General features: G+C 38.3%; 1 protein-coding gene across 1 annotated transcript in view; it reads left to right on the forward strand.

Annotated features, from left to right (window-relative positions):
- The window catches only part of ULK4 (unc-51 like kinase 4), a 397461-nt gene that overhangs the window by 39219 nt on the left and 335513 nt on the right, over positions 1-22729 (forward strand). The window contains exons 14-17 of the mRNA XM_077811124.1: positions 1295-1355; positions 7811-7992; positions 9385-9431; positions 11084-11162. Of these exons, the coding sequence (XP_077667250.1) occupies positions 1295-1355; positions 7811-7992; positions 9385-9431; positions 11084-11162 (369 nt within the window). The remainder of the gene's footprint in view (positions 1-1294; positions 1356-7810; positions 7993-9384; positions 9432-11083; positions 11163-22729) is intronic.

The raw sequence follows: 22729 nt of genomic DNA on the forward strand, positions 1-22729 counted from the left end.
TGATACTTCTTCAGCAGAGTTTTCTACAATCTCTGGTAGTTAATCAAGCCTAATGTTAACTGTGAATTTTAAAAATCTGCTTCTGGCTTCAGTGGGAACTCTGGTTTTGGCCAATATAAATAAGAGAGGTTATTGAGGAAAACACTTGGCTGATTTTTTTTTTTTCCCCAATGAATTGATTCGATATGGACATGGAAACAGTTAGATGCATACACTGTAATTTGGATTCCAAACTGGGACCTCATGGGTCAGAGCCATATCTTTGGGACAAGGTGTTGGCCTTGCTGTTTCTGGGCAGTTGGTCATGGTAAAGTTTAACCAGGAGAAGAATAGGGCACTGGACCTGTTGTTGGTTTAGGGACTTGGCCATGTGCAGGAACTCTGGTTCTTATGGTCAGTGAACACTTGGACCTGACGGTGGGCCCTTTCCAAGTAGCGTTGCTGCTCTTCAAAGGTGATTTTAATTGCCAGGAGCTCTTGTCAAAGATCTTGTTGTTTTTCTCAGTATGGGTGAGCTTCCTCAAGTAGTAGGTGATGTGGTGCAGTATTTGCCTTTGGGATAGGACTGCCCTGATTGACATACTGAAGACATCTGCTTCCACAACGAAAGCTTGCATTGCACCTGGGTGGGCCAGTTCTGGAGCTGTGGTGAAGGCAAGCTTTGACTGCTTGAATATGTGCTGGGCCTTGGGTGACCAATGGAACTGCATGTTTTTCTGGAGTATGGCAGTAAAGGGCTTGTCTTGTCTTTTGGAAAATTCTAAATGAACCTCTGGTAGAAGTTTGTGAAGCCTAATAAACACTGTAGGCCATGGATGTTGTGGGGGCTGTCCAGTTGTGAGCAGCCTGGCCCTGTTTGAGCTTGGTGAAGGTCATCAAAGATGGCTGACATCAATTGGAGAAAGGTGGCCCAGTTTGACAGCACTTGGGTATGGCCTTCCGGAGGTGGGGTGGTGCAGGCAGGCAATCAGCTGCTTTGGGACTCTGCCAGTTGGACCTCCAGGGTGGTGCCTCACACTGGGGCTGGGCTACATGGGTCTCAGGTAAGCTACTGATAGCAGGCTGCTAGGTGGAGGGCTGTGGAGCGTGGCTGCTCGCATGAACCTTGTGGGCCTGGGTTCTAGGCCTGTGGCTCATTGACACTTAAATTATAATGGTAGGAGTGGCTTGTATTGGGTGCATGTGCCAAATATATTTTTGTCTATCTGTGTCTGTGTTTATATGTTTCTCTACTTTAAAGACATTTACAAATGCTTTTAAAAAATCACTGTTTTTTCTATTTTGTTTTTTCCAGATAATGAAACAAGCACCAGTTAGATTTGACTTGAAAATGTTACATATACCGGCACATTCAGGTACAGTCCTGATGAGATTGATAAAATGTGTAAGTGCTTCACATGATAGCACATACTTACATAACATGTTTTCATTTTCTTCATAATTTTGCATCTGAATAGTTTCCCGTTGATTGCAATTCATAACTTTCCTAGTGCATCTGAAGAAGTGAGATTTTTACCCACGAAAGCTTATGCTCAAATATATCTGCTAGTCTTTAAGATGCCACGGGACTCCTTGTTGTTTTTGTCTAGGTGATAGTGAATCTCATACATATATTCAAGGAAGAATTGGTAATTGTTTTACAATGTAGTTTGTTATATTAAATGCTAAATGTTTGAAAGAAAATTTGAGATCATTTTCTATTGTGTTTATACCGATTTCAAAGAGAATGTATTATTCATGGGTTGCAGAGCTCAGCCTACAAGAAAGCAAGACTTATTAGGCCCTATTTAGAAAATAGCAAACCAAAAAAATAAGCACTCAAATCCAGTTATTATACTAAAGCTGTGGACAACTTTAGTTGCTTCTGACATTGATTAATTTTTTTTTATTTAAAACCTTTAGGAAATAAATGAACACAATATGTATGTTTTTCGTGGAATAACTCTCTCCATTTGGAATTGCTTAGACTTTTGAAAATCAGATCACTTTATTTAGATGGCTCCATAAGGACTTTGAAGCCTGTCCTTTTGAAAATCTTGGATGGGACTCTCCCAGGGTTTGGGAGTTAGTGTGTTCAACTGTGTTGATCAAAGTCCCAACATTTTCCAGCAGACAGCTGGAGTGTATGAGAGCCTGATCACATGTGACTCAGCTCCATGTCTTTTTATGCTGTTAAATCTAGGGCGAAAAAGTTCATCCCTTTACAGTGAACTGCATGATTCAGTGACTTAACTACAGAAATTCACTATACAAGGGTTTTTTACTCTAGTTGCATCAAATTTATTCGCAGAACACAGTCAGATGTTAGGGAAAACTAAGTATGAATTACATATGAAAACCAAGTTAAAAATGTTAAAAATACTATTAGGGTTCCAAAGTCAAGCACTTGAAACTTATGAAATGACAGAATTAAGGTTACCTGTGCAACTTTAATTCAGTCCACTTGTGCATATGCATTACAATAGAGTCTATAATTACACAATCATATACTATTCTTTTCAGTCCCAGTTTCTTCCCTCCTGACTCTTCATTGGACCTGATTTTATGCTTCCCTCCAGCCCCCCACCAACTCCCAGTCTCCCCCTCTGGGCTCTTCATCCAGTTTTCCCCCTGCTCTGTTTCTTACTCCCAGTCCTGTTTTTCAGCCAGTCCCAGTCCTCCCCATCTCCTGGCTTGTCATTTTGATCAGCGCTCTCACTCACAAACAACTGACTCCCAGTTCCTCCCCCCATTTCCCTCATCATCTGTGTCTCCTTGCTCAACTGTTCTGAGCCTTTGTTCTCCCCCCGGTCCCAGTCTGTTTCATTGACCAGCTAGTCCCAGCCTCTTCCCCTAAAAAGCTGCCAGTAACAGTTTCTCTTCCCACCCTCTAGTTCCAGTCTCACTAGACTCCTTGTCTCAATCTATCCTTTTCCCCCATCCTCAGTCTAGCTCTTGTCCTTACTCAAATCAGATTAGGCAACTTGCTCCTCCACGCTGCCAAGGTGCCAGCAAGAAGGGTCTCTGAGAGCACAGGAGAGACACTCCCTGCTTGTCCCCACCCTGCCCCAGAGTAGCAGTTACAGGGAAAGTCCAGCTTCATTCCTGTTTTTATTGGACTGGCAAATGCTCACTTGCTCTTCAGGGATGGTGAATGTGCATTCTGGTGAGCAATAGAAGCTTTGAGAGACGAGAGCATGTGCAGTGAGGTTGGAATCTTTAGAGATTTTTAGCTGCTAAAATTAAAGAAACCTCTACTGAGCATGTGAAAACTGAGAGTTTTCAAAGGTTTCTAATTTGATAATATTTGGATGGATTTTCATGGACAGCAAAAGTCACATCCCTGACCCATTTCAAGTCCCTGCTCCAAAGCATGGAGGCACTACACTTTTTAAAAGGTTGCCAGAATTTCTTAACATGGGCAAAACATTCTTGGAAAGGGTTGAACTGTTTTGGCAGACATTTTCCAGGCAGATACCTGGCATGGAAGATTTCAGCCCAAATGGTTAAAGCTTTGCAACTAATAAGGGTCTTATGGTGGGAAGAGTTGCTGAACCATAACAAAAGATGGCACTACAAGTCCTACCTATAATTGTGAAATGCTCCTAATGCCCAGCATTGTTGGGGTTTGGGATTGTTGGGGTTGTTGGGGTTTTTTGTTGGGGGGAGGGTTGTGGGTTTTTTTGTTTTGTTTTGTTTTTGGCATCAAGTGAAGTTTTTTATAAAAAAACAAAAGGCTGATTGTTATCAGGAAAGTAATACTAGTTCCTTTGGAATATTTCCTTTTGGTCTATTTACGGAGGTATTGTTAAAATATGTTATGTTTGAAGATGAATTTCAGCCAAAAATATGTTCCTTTTGGAATTCAGATGGCATCTCGCCCTCGTAAATTTTTCCTTCTCAACTCTTTATGGTGGGAGTAGGGAGTGAGGAATAATGTAAGATTCTGTTCCCTTTGGTATGATCCATATATTGAGCAGTGATTTTGTTGTAATATAGTATCCCTTGGCCCCAAACAGCAACAAATACTTTCTGTAGGATAAAGTCATAGTTCAAAGTTTTCACACTTGGGTGATTAAAGGTAGACAGGTTTCAGAGTAGCAGCTGTGTTAATCTGTATTCGCAAAAAGAAAAAGGAGTACTTGTGGCATCTTAGAGACTAACCAATTTATTTGAGCATAAGCTTTCGTGAGCTACAGCTCACTTCATCAGATGCATTCAGTGGAAAATACAGTGAGGAGATTTATATACACACAGAATATGAAAAAATGGGTGTTATCATACACACTGTAAGGAGAGTGATCACTTAAGATGAGCTATTACCAGCAGGAGAGCGGGGGTAGGGAGTGAGGGGGGGAAGAAAACCTTTTGTAGTGAGAATCAAGGTGGGCCATTTCCAGCAGTTAAACAAGAATGTCTGAGGAACAGTGGGGGGGGGGGGGGTGGAGGGGAGGGGAATAAACATGGGGGAAATAGTTTTACTTTGGGAGTGGATGAGTCATTACACAGTCTCTATTCAAGCCTGAGTTAATTGTATCCAGTTTGCAAATTAATTCCAAATCAGCAGTGTCTCGTTGGAGTCTGTTTTTGAAGCCTTTTTGTTGTAATATTGTGACTTTTAGCTCAGAGATCGAGTGACCAGAGAGATTGAAGTGTTCTCCGACTGGTTTATGAATGTTATAATTCTTGCCATCTGATTTGTGTCCATTTATTCTTTTACCTAGAGACTGTCCAGTTTGACCAATGTACATGGCAGAGGGACATTGCTGGCACATGATGGCATATATCACATTTGGTAGATGTGCAGGTGAACGAGCCTCCGATAGTGTGGCTGATGTGATTAGGCCCTATGATGGTGTCCCCTGAATAGATATGTGGACGCAGTTGGCAACGGGCTTTGTTGCAAGGATAGGTTCCTGGGTTAGTGGTTCTGTTGTGTGGTGTGTGGTTGCTGGTTGTTTCAGGTTGGAGGGCTGTCTGTAGGCAAGGACTGGCCTGTCTCCCAAGATTTGTGAGAGTGATGGGTCACCCTTCAGGATAGGTTGTAGATCCTTGATGATGCGTTGGAGAGGTTTTAGCTGGGGGCTGAAGGTGATGGCTAGTGGTGTTCTGTTATTTTCTTTGTTGGGCCTGTCCTGTAGTAAGTGACTTCTGGGTACTCTTCTGGCTCTATCAGTCTGTTTCTTCACTTCAGCAGGTGGGTATTGTAGTTGTAAGAATGCTTGATAGAGATCTTGTAGGTGTTTGTCTCTGTCTGAGGGGTTGGAGCAAATGTGATTGTGTCGTAGAGCTTGGCTGTAGACAATGTATCGTGTGGTGTGATCTGGGTGAAAGCTGGAGGCATGTAGGTAGGAATAGTGGTCATTAGGTTTCCAGTAGAGGGTGGTGTTTATGTGACCATCGCTTATTAGCACCGTAGTGTCCAGGAAGTGGATCTCTTGTGTGGTCTGGTCCAGGCTGAGGTTGATGGTGGGATGGAAATTGTTGAAATCATGGTGGAATTCCTCAAGGGCTTCTTTTCCATGGGTCCAGATGATGAAGATGTCATCAATATAGCGCAAATAGAGTAGGGGCGTTAGGGGACGAGAGCTGAGGAAGCGTTCTAAGTCAGCCATAAAAATGTTGACCTACTGTGGGGCCATACGGGTACCCATAGCAGTGCTGCTGATTTGAAGGTATACATTGTCCCCAAATGTGAAATAGTTATGGGTGAAGACAAAGTCACAAAGTTCAGCCACCAGGTTTGCCATGACATTATTGGGGATACTGTTCCTAACGGATTGTAATCCATCTTTGTGTGGAATGTTGGTGTAGAGGGCTTCTACATCCATAGCGGCCAGGATGGTGTTATCAGGAAGATCACCGATGGATTGTAGTTTCCTCAGGAAGTCAGTGATGTCTTGAAGATAGCAGGGAGTGCTGGTAGTGTAGGGCCTGAGGAGGGAGTCTACATAGCCAGACAATCCTGCTGTCAGGGTGCCAATGTCTGAGATGATGGGGCGCCCAGGATTTCCAGGTTTATGGATCTTGGGTAGCAGATAGAATACCCCAGGTCGCTGTTCCAGGGGTATGTCTGTGCGGATTTGTTCTTGTGCTTTTTCAGGGAGTTTCTTGAGCAAATGGTGTAGTTTCTTTTGGTAACCCCCAGTGGGATCAGAGGGTAATGGCTTGTAGAAAGTGGTGTTGGAGAGCTGCCGAGCAGCCTCTTGTTCATATTCCGACCTATTCATGATGATGACAGCACCTCCTTTATCAGCCTTTTTGATTATGATGTCAGAGTTGTTTCTGAGGCTGTGGATGGCATTGTGTTCTGCACGGCTGAGGTTGTGGGGTAAGTGATGCTGCTTTTCCACAATTTCAGCCCGTGCATGTCGGCGGAAGCACTCTATGTAGAAGTCCAGTCTGCTGTTTCGACCTTCAGGAGGAGTCCACCTAGAATCCTTCCTTTTGTAGTGTTGGTAGGAAGGTCTCTGTGGATTAGTATGTTGTTCAGAGGTGTGTTGGAAATATTACTTGCCAAAATACAGTATGAATGTAAATAAGTGATCTGCTGTTCAGAGGTGCTTAGCACGCACAACTTTCATTGTCTCTTCAAAGGGAACTAAAGGTTCTTAACAGCTCTTGGATTCCAGGCTGCTTATTTAGGTGTCTGAATGTAGATTGAAGTATCTGCCTTTAAGCATCCAACTTTGAAACTGTTCACTATGGAGCTGAATAGTTTGATCTGCATTACAAATGGGTTCCAGTGTCATTTGCTATACAATAGCTGGATATAATTTATTTAACAACTGGACGATTGTGTTTGTGGCTATAAAACTAGCATAGTTTGCAGGTTTTTTATTTTTGCTGGCAAACAACTGTTTGGCTAGTGTTAGAATATCTTGTAAAAAGATGCTTAGCCTGGTGCTGAATATCAACACTGAGGGCTAAACTTTTCCTTTTCAAAGATGAGAATCAAGGTTAAAATAAATACCCAAAGTCTGATTCTCTTCCTGCTTACGCTGGTGTAAATCAGGAGTGCCTTCTTTGAAGTCAGTGGAGTTATCCCAGTGTAAAACTGGTGTAAGACAGAAGAGAATTAGTCCCCTTAAATATTGCCAAGAACAATCAACACATTCACTATGAAAATGTCTGGATACCATTTACAAAAATAAATATATTTTTAGGGGTGCAAGAAGGAATGGACAGGATTGCTTAGCTCTATGGAATGAAAGAATTTTCATGGCTTTCCTTGTAGACATGTTGGGAGTCATGAAATTAATTCTAATCCCAGCTGCGATCTGACTCTCTTGTTCAAGTCACTTAGGCCCTGATGCTACAACTGTTTAAGCACATGCATACCTGCACACATGCTTCAAATAAGTTGTGATTCTGAGCAAATTCCTCAGACTTTTTTACTTAATTTTTGCTTCATTGTTGTTCTGGTGAACTCCCATTGATGACATCTGATTAAAAATTAAAGAATGAATGAGGACAGTATCACTTCCTATAATCCATGGGAAGGCAGTGTGGGTTTACTTAAGCAAGGACCAAATGAAAACTTAAATAAGAACCTAATGGATTTTGCTCTTTGAAAATAGTTTTGTATAGATCTGTTATCTATTATATCCCCTTTTTTCTCTTGGTCTTTTTGATAATTCTCATAATTGTATTCTAATAAAATTAAATTCTTTGATATTTACGACGACATTAAGGCAAAGTTGTGATTGTATCCAAAATTTTTAAAATTACTTTGGTTCATGTGGACATAACTATATTTTAGTATTTAAAAGTAAAATCAAAGATGTCCATTCATAATCTTTAAACAGCTGCTGACATTTTTTGTGTACAGTTGAGAAGCTATTATCTCTGAAAGAAATGGACTGGAATGATTTTTTGCAACAAGTGTGCTCATTGGTTGACTCCACTGAGAAGAACACAGGGGCAACACGAGCTAAATTGAATTTGCTGTGCTATCTGTGCACTGTGGCTGGCCACAAGGAAGTAGCAACCAGGTTAATCAGCTCACAGCTGGTAAGTAGTAAAGTTCCCGGAGAGTCAGCATGATTCACATACCAGCCATTGCAGCAAAAGTCAGCTGCCTTTAGCACTGGTGCCCTTTACTTCTATTTTAAGAACCTGTTGGTATAAAAACACATGCAGTACAGCCAATTAAGGACAAAGCAATGAAATGTACCAATTAGGTTTCTTGAAAAGAAGTTATGGAGCATTGTCTGTCTCTTAGACTCCAGATGAATTTGTTGGTTATAATTCGCTACATTAATAGAGTTAATTAAATAATTATTTAAACTGTCTCCAGCATTAATAGCACCTTGAAATGTTTAAGATGCTATAAATTGTTATTTATAAAAGCTGTAACACAGAAAACTGCTTTTGGAAAAAAATGTGCATATCAAAATGTTAGACAATCCTCCTTGACCATACCTTTATAGATGGTAAACATGTTTTCTAAAACATATACAACCATTAATGAAACAAACTGCATGTGGAAATCAGTTTTGCTGGTCTCTGGGTGGTGGCCTAATTCATTTTTCAGTCATGGGTATGCAAAAATAGCAAAAGCTTGCACTTCCCTTCTCTGTATTTTAACTATGGAAGTGATCTACACACTCTCAGAATTATTATAACAAACTGCCTTTTTAAATAAGTTTACAGCTTTGAATTTTGAGTTTTTTTTTCTTTAGTTTATTTTCTTTGACTGAAGGTAAACATTCATGGCCTAATTTCCCCTTATTTACATGTGTGCCACTAACTCCATTGAAGTCAAATTCTGCCCTCAATAAAGTCATTGCAATTATAGTAGAGTAATAAGGGCAGAGTTTTCCCACACATGCATTAGACTAAATAAGATCATAACAGTTGGGGACAGACACATATTAGATCATAGAGTCTGTGTGAGGGCTGGAAACAGTCCTGACAGATGGTGTGTTGAATACTCAGTTGATACTAGACTTGATATTAGCCAAAACAATCGTATTGCAGAGTAACGTAGAATTTGTAAGCTGGTTGTTTGGTTTGTTTAGTTCAGATGAATAGCCATTTCAAATTCTTACCACTTGTCTGTTTACCTTTGTGTGTGTTGGCAGATCACAATTTTTCTAGTATATATTCATTTTTATCTGGTGAATATATTTTTAAGCAAAGCTTCAAAAACTTTCTCACTTTTTTTTTTTTTTTAAACGTTAGGAACATAAACTTTGAAGATTTTTTCCAAACTGTCAATACATCCTTTTGAGTCAATGGATTTTGAACGGCACCCAAGGTCTTTTGTAGTCAGAGTACAAAATAGACATTTTAAAAAAAATCTTAATATGTATTTTCATAAGACGTATATCTATATACTCATACATGAATAGGGAATTTTTTGAGAAATAAAAATGTATATTTATCTATTCCTTATTCTAGTTCCCGTTGTTAATACAACAGTTGCGGGCAGCTCCAAATTGGGATATGTAAGTAACAAACAACTTATTACAAATGAATTTATTCAAATGCTGATTGTTGCTGAATATTTTATAGGGCATACTTTAAGCATTTGTTTATGCCATGTCAATTCTGCTGTGGTTTACCTTGAAAGAGGAATGACCACAGACATCACATAATATAACTGTATGTGTTCTGATTTGAATTTCTTTAGTACCTCAAGCCTAATAAGATCTGTTACATTTTAGCCACTACCAATTTCAACTTTCGGTTGGTGATTTTACTTATTTTATAAATAATAAATGTATTCTAAGAGTTGCCTCATTAGATTTAATTAATGATATTTATATAAAGGAAGAATAACTTAACATCTTTTTCAATTTCTTTTGCAAATTGGATGTGCTGTTAAAATTTATATTCCTGAATAAATCTCTCAACAATAATATGCAAAACTGAGTAGAAAAAATAAAGGATCTGGAATTACATTTACAAATTCTATAATGTAGTTTATGATGTAGTGTATTAAAAATCCCCAAACAAACCAACGCCTGCTCTAACTAAGTATAATATCCATAATAACAGAGTTTCTTTGAAGCAATCCTGTCAAAAATTATAATGGAATAATGCCCTCTGCTGGTTATTTTATAGAAAGCTTGATTTTTTTAAATTCCTTATTTTTAAAATGGTAGTTTTAACTCTCTTATCTAGAGTTAATTTCCTGACATGCACTTCATTTCTGGCATTGGAATCTATTTTGACAACTAGAGTCAAAGATTTAAAATGATTTATGATGGCTTTTCTGTATTTTAAACAAATGTAGATGAGTGTGATTAATGAATAATTTAGGTAATATTCATAGTAACGTACACTTTATTGTACGCAGGGGAGAATCATGACATTTTGCACAGGTAATTGCCGAAGTCATAATCAATTGAGCTACTGAAATAAAATGCCATTTTAAAGGGCAATGGATAACGTGTCTAAGAAAAAATTCTGGGCTTTTGTTAATGTAAAATTGTGCTTCAAAACTGCATACACTTAGCACTATACACTTTGTGTACAATACACATATTGTACACCAGGGGTGGGCAAACGTTTTGGCCTGAGGGCCACATCGGGGTTCCAAAACTGTATGGAGGGCCGGGTAGGGAAAGCTATGCCTCCCCAAACAGTCCCCGCCCCCTATCTGCCCCCTCCCACTTCCCGCCCTCTGACTGCCGCCCTCAGAACCTCCGAACCATCCAACCACTGCCCTGCTCCTTGTCTCCTGACCCCACCCCCTATCCAACCCCCCCCCGTCCCTTGACAGGCCACCCAGGACTCCCACGCCTATCCGACTGCCCCCCCGGGACTCTTACCCCTTAGCCAACCTCCCCGCCCCCTTACAATGCTACTCAGAGCTGGAGCCAGCCATGCCGACACGCTGCCTGGCTGGAGCTCACAGCCCTGCCACCCAGAGCGCTGGCAACACGGCGAGCTGGGGGCTGCGGGGGAGGTAAGACAGCAGGGCAGGGGCCAGGCAGGATAGTCCCATGGACCGCAGTTTGCCCACCTCTGTTGTACTCACTGTGTACAATACACCGTTATAAATAAGTAGGATCTTGAACTTGTTTGATCTTTTTTTTTTCTTTTTCAAATTTTAATTTTTTTCATGAAGCTAACAAATGTATTTAATTCACAGACGTGCCAAAATAGCCAGGGTGATTGCTTTACTAGCATTGCATACAACTGAACTTAAAGAAAATGTACCTGTTACTGAAGTAAGTTATCTTTTGATTATTTAAGTTGCCAAAAATTCAGAAGACTATTGATATTTTTATTCGCAAACTCAGAAATTTTCACAGCTTTTGTTGAACTCTGCTTTATTTCCCCCCAAATGTGAAAATGGGCATACAGTGCATCCTATCAGCTAAATGTATACATCCATGTTGTAATATATTTATGCTATTCTTGTGGTTGTTCCAAATATATTTTGGCAGAACTGCAATATTTACAGCCTTTTTCAGAAACTCAGTTTTGCAGGTATTTGTTGCTAGGCTATCACAACACTTCTTTACTGAATTTTGGAATAATGTAAAAATATATGATGGATTTCTGTATAGTCAGTTATCCTCAAAGGTAATTATTATTACTATTGTTTTAAAGAAAGCAAAATAAATTTGATAACTAAATTCTGGAAAAAGGATGTAGGAATGGGACTCAGTTTGACATTCCACCACCCATTCTAGAACATAATATTGCAGGGGAAAATTATTTAGTACGGAGAACAAACAAATGTTTTTATTCCATACCACTTGAATCTTTTATAAATTTTCACATACTGATGGTTAGCTGACATGACTTAATCAGAAGACTGGTCCAACACATACATTTCATTTTAATTTTACTATTTGCATATGGCACATGTACACAAAACTCCTGAACTTGGTGGCAGCCAATCATTCATGTTTATCTAAAGTGTTTAAGGTTGATAAGATTTCTACAAAACAGTGAAATTAACAACTGAAGAGATTTTCATGCATAGCTCCTATATTCAGTGGACATCAGCACATGAACAGCACAGCTGCTAAAATTTCTCCTAACACAAATACACATCCTCTGTATACGGATCTGGCTTCAGGAGAGAGTTTTAGTACTTTAGGCACACGCAGTCGTTGGTTAATCAATAGCTAACTACATATGTAGCACTACAGTTTTCATAGTTTATTTTTTTTATTCCAGGTGCCTTCTTCTGGATGCACCATACAGAACATTGTGCATAATCATTTCATTATTATCTATAATTATAATAATTATCTTGATATAGCATTTTGTGACGTGTGTTCATCTTCTGAGAAAGATGAGAATTCTACTGGATAATCTGGAATCTTATTCCACAATTCCTGGCAATATATTTTAAAATCACACGTCAGAAATAGGGGAAAGACTCTAGATTACTTCAGAAGCTTACACTGTTACCAGCTGCATCCTACCTGCATTTCAGGTTGCAATGTCAGTGTCACCTTTAACTTCTTTCTCTCAGATGTGGCAATGTTTCCTGTTATTATTTTAATGAAGCGAGACATTAAAGGATAGTTCCAAGATACACATACAGTTTTTGTTTTCAGGTATTTGCCTAGGAAATCTTTACATCCAGTAGAATATTATTAAATATTGGCCAGCCATTTCCCATCAAATTAGTATAGCAGATATGTTATCCCATGGAAAGTGTGGAATAACAAACACTCATGAAGCATACTTTCATTAAGTGAGTTTAAACGAAGAAATTGAGCAGTTGTTGCACTGAGCTAATACTGCTTTTTGCCCAGACTGTGTCCCATTCTGGTGATCTTCCATATAAACTCAAAAAGCCCATAGATTTGAGAGTGTGGATGAATTCCACACAGCAACCATTAAGCGATTGGACCCCGGACAAACTACAGAACTGGGGCATGTTCAAACTGAAGAGCTATTGTCATTTCCAGAGCCATCTGGTATGTGGATCAGATTATTTTTAATATTTCTGGTAGACTAGCTGGGAAAATGTCTTTCATGAATGTTCATCTCCAGCTTGTATATATGTTTGCTACTCTAGCCCTAATGATAATTATTCTAAATAAGTTTTTTCCCAAAGAAGAATTTTATTTTCAATCACCCATAGATTAAAAGTATTGTTCAGCTTTAATAAACAAATTGTGAGACCATCCTAGCAGAATCCAATGCAAACATTTTGATGTCTTCAAAGTAATCTGTAAATATATACATTTTAAAATAATTTTAAACTGTACAAAGAACTGGTTGACTTTCCAAAGTATGGTTGGCTCAGGAGAGGAAGAGTAGGAGGGAGCTGTCAGAGATCTTTAGACCTGCAGAGCTCTAATTGGTGCCTATTGAGTCATCACAGCAGTGTCAGAGCTGGACAGTCTGACTTCAAAGAACATAAATACCAGTAACTTTTTAAAATATATTTTTTAATACTGTGACTTTTTGGTTTATTTTCCTCAAACTGACATTGGCTAGCTCCTGCACTGATACCATGTGAGCTGAGTGCACGTACTAGCACGGCTCTGTGGTTGACCTGTAACCACAAACTCATGCTGGGGTTGTGATGTTTTCGAAAGTGTAAGGCACAGTTTTGAGATGTTTGATGATTCTATGCCTTTGAGATATTAAAAATAATCCCTTTCAAAATTGTACTCTGAATTGTATTAAAAAAATAATGCCCCTTACTTGTCTCCTTATGAGCCAGTTAATACTTCAGTTAGAACTCTGAGATAGTTGTCTTGATGAAGCAAGTTGCATGCTGGGGTGTCACAACAGGCTGCAGCCAGTCAGAACATCTTGGGGGATCTAAACTACACCTAATGTGAAGTGACTGGTCTCAGTCCAGTTCCTAGAGAATGATTATTCACATCACAAAACCTAACACTGGTGGCCCTGGTTAGTACTTGTTTTGACCATCTTAGCTGAGAGGCCAGGGTCTTAAGGGCTTGAATCCACGTGGTTAAGGTCAACATGGGCTTTTTCATTGGTTTGAATAGGAGCAAGATTAAGTCTCTATGCCCATTCAGGGCTTGATCTATCTCCTTACCGTTAGAAATAGTCTCTTCAGGATAAGGTAGATTCCCCTGGGTGGGATAGTATTTTCAATCTTTAACTACTCGTGTGTGTGTTGTTCAGTGAATAGAGGACTTCAGTCTGGCACATTTCTCAGCGTTACACTCATGCACGTGTTGAGAGAAAAAAAAATCAACCCTTCTAAATGTCTATGTGCACAAAGTCCCTCTGCTTCTTGTTTGAGGAGTTCAGTACCTTTTGATAAAAGCTTGCAAAGTTTAGTATTCAAGGCGACCTGCAGAGAACAATTTTGTTTTTGCTGTACAAACATCCACCAGAGGTCACTCAAACACAAAAAAGAAATATAAGAAAAAATAGGTTCTCATTCGATTTGAATCTTAAATTGAAAACAGACTAGGCAGAGGTTTACTATGGAACTATATATTGCACTTATGTCTTTAGTGTGCTGATATATGCTAATATTTGAATGCTATCAAATATTCGTATTCAGAACAAGTAGATGTTCTTGTCCCTGAAATCACTGCACTTCTTCCGGTTAATTTTGAAAAGATGGAAGTTGCCTTACCAGGTGTGAGGTCACACTCCCACCTTTTCATGCATTTATACCTGCTCTTGTATTTTCCACTCCATGCTTCTGATGAAGTGGGTTCTAGCCCACGAAAGCTTATGCTCAAATAAATTTGTTAGTCTCTAAGGTGCCATAAGGACTCCTCATTGTTTTTGCTGATACAGACTAACACAGCTACCATTCTGAAACCTATCTTTGCAGCACAATCAGGATAGCCACTTAATATTATTGTTTCCACTGGGGTTTGTGCTAATAGAGGGGATTTCACTTTACTAACCAAGTGTCTCAGAAAAATGAATTTCCTACCTGTAAAATTAGTTTCTGCAATACATCTCCAACAATCTGGAATAATGGAGTTTTCTTATTAACTGGCCTTGGATAAATGGCAGGCAGACATATCAATCAAAAGGCCAAAATTCTCCTACCCAGAATGAGTCTCCTCTGACAGTGACTCATGGATTGGTCCAGAAAAAGTCTTTCCAAGAGTAAATAAACTGGAAATCTATATACTCTTGTTTCTGCACATACAGTTCCATCAATCCAAACAAATGGGGCTCTAAAAAGTACTAAGTCAAAGCCTAACAAGTGCAATGGAGAACTTGAAAATTATTTAGCTACTGTGCTCAGAAAGTTATACTACTGAATGGAACTTTAGGTACATTTTTATAATTTTGTTTGATTAATTACATGGTCAAAGCTGAATTCACCTTCATAAAAGGAAAGGAGTACTTGTGGCACCTTAGCGTCTAACACATTTATTTGACTAACACATTGATTATAAGCATCCGATGAAGTGAGCTGTAGCTCACGAAAGCTTATGCTCAAATAAATTTGTTAGTCTCGAAGTACTCCTTTTCTTTTTATGGATACAGACTAACAGGGCTGCTACTGTGAAACCTTCATAAAAGGCACACTTACTTAATTAGAACTGTTGCTAGGGAGCACATTACATTCATTGCATTTCTGTCAATCAGCAAAATGATACATCTTCTCCATTAAAATGGCATGGCTGGTGTTGTCTAGTATGGTCCCTTGCCAGAGTCCCAAATAAGTTGGTGTCTTTTTATGAAGGTGATGATTTAGTGGTTTCTTGTATATTATTTTGTGCGACACCATTATTTTGTGGGTGAAGAAGAACTATATAGTTAGGATCCTCTATTTCCGTGACAGAATACATGAATTTCTCAAGGATGAAGTGGTATCTGTAAAAGACTATATTCTGTGTATTTGATCCTTCATTCAACATTCTGAACATAACTTGTATTTCTGTTAAATCCTCTGTTCTGAAACCGTCTTCTGCCTCCATCGTAAATGTAATTTTGACCTTGACTTTGTCATACAACAGGGAAAATTAGGAATATGATCTGGAGGAGGAGTGGAGGTTGCATGCCTCACTCAGAGTGAACTCCCTGTGCACAGCAATCAGGGGATAGGGCATGGATAACCACATCAAGTATCCTCTTGTTCTTTCCCTCCTCCTTCATGAAGATGGGTAACATAAAAGCTCTTTGGCCAAAGCTATTTCCACGTAGCAATTCCACAACCACTCTGTAGGGCTGTGTGTATGTAATATCTTTTTACCCACTCCCAGGCATCTGCCCAGCTGGTCAAACCAGGTGCAGGGCTTGGAATTTCTTCCTTTAGACTACAGAAGTGTGTTTATTCCCTGATGTCTTCAGTAAAAAGAAAAGGAGTACTTGTGGCACCTTAGAGACTAACAAATGTATTTGAGCATAAGCTTTCGTGAGCTACAGCTCACTTCATCGGATGTGATATCTTCAGTGGTACTTAAGATCAAAGAGTATTCTTGGCTTGCAAACTACAATTTTATCTTTAATATTTCAAACTTGTATGGTGCTTTCTGAGCAAAATTAAGCTTAATTAATAATAATAATAAAAAAAGTGTGTTCTTAGATTCCTGCAATGCCAAGGTCTTTCTTATTAGCTCAGATAGTAATGTAGCTCTTTTAAGAAAAGAAAGACATCACGTACGATGAGGTACGTATGATTGAGAATTCCATACTTTGAGTGCGAACAGTACTTTATTTTTGGTTTTGGATATGACTTGTCAAATTTAAAACTTTCTGGTATCTATTTGTCTGACATTTTATTCCCCTTTCCTTTCTAATAAATGCTTTAGTGAACTTTTATAGCTGTTTACATTGTTGTATAAACTCAGGAAAGGGATCTGGACATCATTTTAGACACTCAGTGAAAAGCCTCAGCAAAATATGTAGCTGTGGTCAAAAAAACAATGTTAGTATGTGTAAGGAACTGGATGGAGAATAATATAGAAAAAGATATAATGCTATTATATAAATCAATGGCATGGCCTCATCTGGAATACTGTGTGCAGTATTGACCATCCCATGTTAAAAAGGATATTGAAGAATTAGAGGGTATTCAGAGAAGAGCAATGAGATTGATTAGGAATATGGAAAACTTCTCATATGAAGAGAGATTGAAAATAAAGGGATTGTTTTACTTTAGAAAAGAGACAGAAGGGGGGGAGGTGAGAGAGATACAGGAGGTAGATTGGAATTTCTGTTTTCCCTGTCTCATAGCACAAAAACAAGGGGACATTCGATGAAATTAAAAAGATATATTCTAAATGGAAGCAAGGAACTACTTATTCACCCCATGTGAAATTAGATTGTGAAACTCATTGCTACATGATGTCATTGAAACCAGAAATTTAGCAAGGTTCAAAGAGGGTTTGGGGTTTACCTGGATAACGAGAATATCCAGAGCAGTGATACTTAGACATCAGTGGTTCAGGAGCCAAATTAGTGATCAGTGTGATCGAAAGAGCCATAGTAGTTTGAATTGGAGCTGTCAATTAATCGCACTTAACTCACGAGATTAACTCAAAAAAATTAATCTCAATTAAAAAAAAATTAATCACGATTAATCGCATGTTAACTAATTGAAATTTATTAAATATTTTTGGATGATTTTCTACATTTTCAAATATATCAATTTCAATTACAACACAGAATACCAAGTGTACATGATCAATAGCACGATTAATCACAATTAATTTTTTTAATTGCTTGACAGCCCTAGTCTTAATTTGTTTCATTTACTATAGTACTATGTATTCATATTTAAACAGTATGACAGGGAAAATATTTAGTTTATATCTGTCTGTATCTATATCCATCTCACAGCAAAATGACTGACTCAAGTATTATTATTTTTTCAACTACAATTTGTTAATAACATAGTAAAAGTATCCCGATTGGTTAATAACTTATATTGGTTAATAATTAAATCACACAGTGTTTTAATATCATGTGCTCCAAAGAGCTGCAGGAGACACATTAAAGAGCCACATGCGACTTGTGAACCGCAGTCTGAGTAACACTGATCCAGAGTTATAATAGTTAATGCTAGCATAGCATTTCTGAAGGGTTATAAAACCTTATGTTTCAGGTGTTAAGCCAATCACTAAGTATTAAAAATTTGGAGGAGACCTTTAAAGGGGGGGGCTGATTATCCCACATTTGCCTAATGTAGAGTTTCTTGCACCATTCTCTGAAGCATCCGGTACTGGCCATTCTCAGAGAAATAAGAAAGTGGATTAGATGGATCGTGAGTCTGATTCGGTATGACAAGTTCTATGTTCTCTAAGTTTTTTGTTTTGATTCATCTGCCTTGCTAATATTTATAATGTGAAATCATACTTCCTACCAATTTCCTTTGATTAATTGCATATTTTAATTTGTTTGGGATAAAAGTGTAATCAAAATAAAACCTAATGCATTATCACTATTGGCTTCTTATTGGCCTGCACCTAGCCTCTAATCCTAAACCTCCTGTTTACTGAATTTCTGGTACGCTGCTAGGTAAGCTTATATTTACTTTTAATATGATATACTTGATTATTTTCTTTTGTCTACTTCAGAGTAAACTTGTTTGTAGAGAAAATGTAGGACTCAAAAAATATTTAACTGTGGATTAGAGAAATAAAAGAATGTTGTTGTTTTTTTTTTTTTTTTTTTTACATAAGTGAAGTGATGATGAAGTGCAATTCAGATATAAAACGGCCATATTTGAATTGCTTATGCATGGAAATAGCACATCTCACATCAAAGAACACTTTAAAAAAGATCCCACCTAATTGCTTATAATGATAGAAGTGTATTTGGTATCTTACCTGTTGCCTTGTAGAACAATTTTCAGCCTATAATTTTTTCTGTAATCACAGATTTTTATTGATTCTAACTAGCTCATATCTCTGCCACCCTTTATACTATTTTTAGTGCACCAATTGTGAGGTTTCTATTTAAAGCATAATGTGATTTTTGAAGTTCTTATGAAACCTTGATATTAATTTTTTGTTAGAAAAAAACATGTCTGTGAAAGACCATGGAAATAAAAGTCACAATTGGAAGATACACCAAATTCAAATAATGAGAACTGCACCCTGAAACAGAAATACCATTTAAATTTGGCTTCTCTTGCATTTTTGTTAGGACTACCGAACATCATGGGTGAAATCCTGGATCTATTAAAGTCAATTGTAGTTTTGCCATTAACTTCAGTAGGGCCAGGACTTTACTTTCACCCCATGTCTTTCACATGTCAGGTAAATACAACTACTTGTATAAAATCCATGTGTGCATGTGGATTTAGGTGTGACATGAGTAATTCTACATTTACATTTAGAATTTTAATATCAGTAATTGTTGCAAATAATTCTGAGGTTGTAGCGCTATTTGGAGAAAGAGTTGACAGACGCTAATTTTTTGTGGGTGTGTGTGTTAAGATTATAGATGTTGCCTCTTAATTAAATGATTACAATATAGCATTTTCATTTTCTATTAATAAATAGCTATTAAATATATTGCATGTCACTTAACATCTGTACAGAAACATAATTAGGTGCCTCACACAAAATCAAATTCTGTTAAGGTCTACATTCTCTGCTTTAAAATTCTACATTGAGCTCTTGTAAGCTGAGTAGCTTTACCATCTTATCTGGGGCAAAATGCATCATATATAATGCTGGGTGCATCACTTCAAGCTGATTACCTCTTAATGAAACTCAAGAGCAGATGTGGTTTTTTTTGTTTTTTTGTTTTTTTTTAAACCACAAAACCTCAAATTACTATAGTGATATTGTACAATAATTTTCGATGCTTTTAAACCCTATTTAAACAAGTCTTAAGTCTCTGATGCAAAATAAACTTCTGATTATGTTTTATTGTCAACTTCTACATTTTAAATAAAGTTGTAGAAGTTTAAATATGCTCTTTAATTTAGATTCTGTGGTAATAAGATAGGTTTTTACATTTAAAGGGGATTGTTCCCCATTCTTTATGCTGATTTGCTTGTTTGTGGCCTGCTACAGTAGTTCTTACAAGTGTAAAACTTCCATGGAAGCCCAAGGGAGCTTTGCATTCCTGAAGATTCTAACTATGATCAGTGTTAATGGGAGCTGTAAATATCACAGGGAAAATAGATTCCAAAATATGGAGATGTCACCTAATAGTTCCCATTATTTATTTGTTGTTTGTATTATGATAATGCACAAGGTTTCATCTTTGATTGGGGCCCCATTGTGCTAGGCATTGTACAAAATACATAGTAAGAGACAATCACTGCCCCCAAAACATATATAATTAAAAAATAAATTAAGGGCAGGGAAGTAGGATAAAAAACACAAGCAAAGTGGTCAGGGTGATGATATGCATATTTTTTTGTTAGGTCCATTGCATTAATTTTTCTCTAAATCAAGTGACATATGAATAGTAGGGAAGAGGGATACAAACAAGTTATGTACATTAATTATATTTACTTTTTTAACTCCACAACCCCTCAAGCTATCCATTGTCAGCTGCCTAGTTTCATGTGGTATCACAGCATGGATTGTTCTCTGTCCTCTGAAATTTCTCTTAAAGAAGTGGCCTCATGAATTAGTTTTCATAGAGGATTACATGCAAGACAGTGAGGAACAAAGCATGGTGGCTGTGTTAATCTGGGGGCAGTTCAAGGGTGCTGGAGTTTGGCTCACCTTTGAGTCCAAATATCAGAGATTGTAAGCATTTTCCGATCAGCTGACCCTCATGAGGTCTATTTAAGAACTACATGAAGTGCACTACAGAGCTGTTGTCATTATTACCTAGACATTGTGCTGTCATGTGACTAATTTTCCTAACTGTTGTATTAGAAGGGCTTTTGCTGAACTGAGTTCAATATGCCCCATCCACCTCTTTGAGTAATTAATAAGTATATATTTGTGCTCTATAGGATGTATGCATAGAATAACTTGTACCTTCCATAATTTGTGTTTTTACATTAATCCAAATTGAGACTATTTCAGAAGTTTTCTTAGAGCTGCTAGACTTTTTTATTAAAAAACAAAACAACTCAAACTGAATACATACATGTAATTTATTTCTTTTATTAGATTTAAACAATCACAAAAACAAAACAAAGCCAAATAAAAACCCATACAGAAAATTCTAGGTACCTGACAATTATTCTCACAATATAATGACCACCCTGCAGCTTTAAAAACTCATGTTAAATAACAAACTCAGCCTGCCAGCAGGATTAAACAACCATAAATGTTAACGAATGAACTCAGCCAGCCAGTAAATAAAAGCAACAGAAAAGCTCCTTTACATTGTACCATTGCTGTTAGCAAAATACTCTAAGCTTTCCCCGTAAAACGCTATCAAATAAATGGCTTTTGAAGCATGCCCTCAGATTTACTAAGTGTGGGGTATTTCAGATCCAAATGAAGAGCATATTCCAAAATCTTGGACCACTTAGAGAGCACTCTGTGTACAGCCTGCTCTCCAGTATGGCAAGGGTGATGCAGCTTGAGCATCACTGCTGATCTCAGCTGTGGCAGTATGGAGAGAGGCAATCTCTCTGGTAGCCCCAACCTAGGTCATTTAGGGCTCTCATTTTAAGATGATCTGATTGGAATTTAGTTCTGAATTATATTGTTGCAAATTCCCTTTCTTTTCTTTTATGTATACTTTCCCCATGGCTTCTCAGCATCCCTTTCAGAACTGTTCAGATGTGTTTAAATTTTCCTGTTGGTTTAAATCCCAATCCTCCCTCTACTGGGCCAATTTAATGTAATCTCCCATACTTTTGTCCTCCGTTGCCAGTTCTTAGTTGACCAAAGGGGTTGCTGTTCTGTTACTCACTTCCATTCATTCATTCCCAGTGGCAGTGTATAGAGTTGTACTCTCACCGTATGTCAACCTGAGGATCATGGGACCAAGACTGGTACTTGCACATCCACATGGCAGTCTAGGGTGCAAACCCTAGACTTGCTTTTCTTGATGTATAATATATCCAGTGGTTTTCAACCTGTGGCCCATAGTTCCCTGGGGGTCCACAGACTGTCTAGGATTTCTAAAGGCTCTGTACCTTCATTTGGAATTTTTTAGGGTTCTGCAAATGAAAAAATGTTGAAAACCACTGTATTCTAATAAATTTAAACCAAATTTTCAAATTTATATGCTTAGTTAGGTGTTGCAGTTCAAATACAAGACAGAACAAGGCTTTAAGCAAGCAAGCAGGCTGGTCTGCCAACGGGCTGCTCTCCTGTCAGCTTTCCACCCTCTCTTTTATTTTTTCTCTCCCCCCGCGCATTACATACTCCAACAGATAAAAGGAATACACTGGCTTTGTTTAATATTCTTATTTACCAATATTTATCTACCGCATTCCTTGCTCTCGGGCCTTGAGCCCAGTCCTGGGAGGCTTCCCTCGGTTCATGTCATCTGGACGAGATTCCAAGGTTCATGCCCTTGAGAGGAGCCGTGTGTGCACTGCTCCTACACAACACTCCGGGTGTGTCCTGAATGTTGCCAAATGCATGAACCCTGCATGAATGCTACAGTTAGGCACCTAAATCCAGATTTAGGAAACTAGACAGACGTGACCTGCATAACAGGACGGCTTGTGCTGTGAGCTGGGGACCTTGGGGCGGGGCTAAGACAAGCTCAGAGCAGTGAAGAAATCACTCTGGGCAGGGAGGCCTGGGAGAGAACTGACTAATGAGGGAAGAGACAGAGACCCCAAGAGGAACTGAAAAGGCTGGGTAGAAAGTGGCTCAGGGAAAACCACAGCACAAGTAAAGGAGCACACCTATTTGTTCAGTACAGGGCCCTGGTCAGAATCCAGAGTAAAGGGTGGGATTGGATTCCCCTACCAACCCTAGGGAAGGAGGAT

Source organism: Eretmochelys imbricata, chromosome 2 (assembly GCF_965152235.1).
Source record: "Eretmochelys imbricata isolate rEreImb1 chromosome 2, rEreImb1.hap1, whole genome shotgun sequence".
Taxonomy (NCBI): Eukaryota; Metazoa; Chordata; order Testudines; family Cheloniidae; genus Eretmochelys; species Eretmochelys imbricata.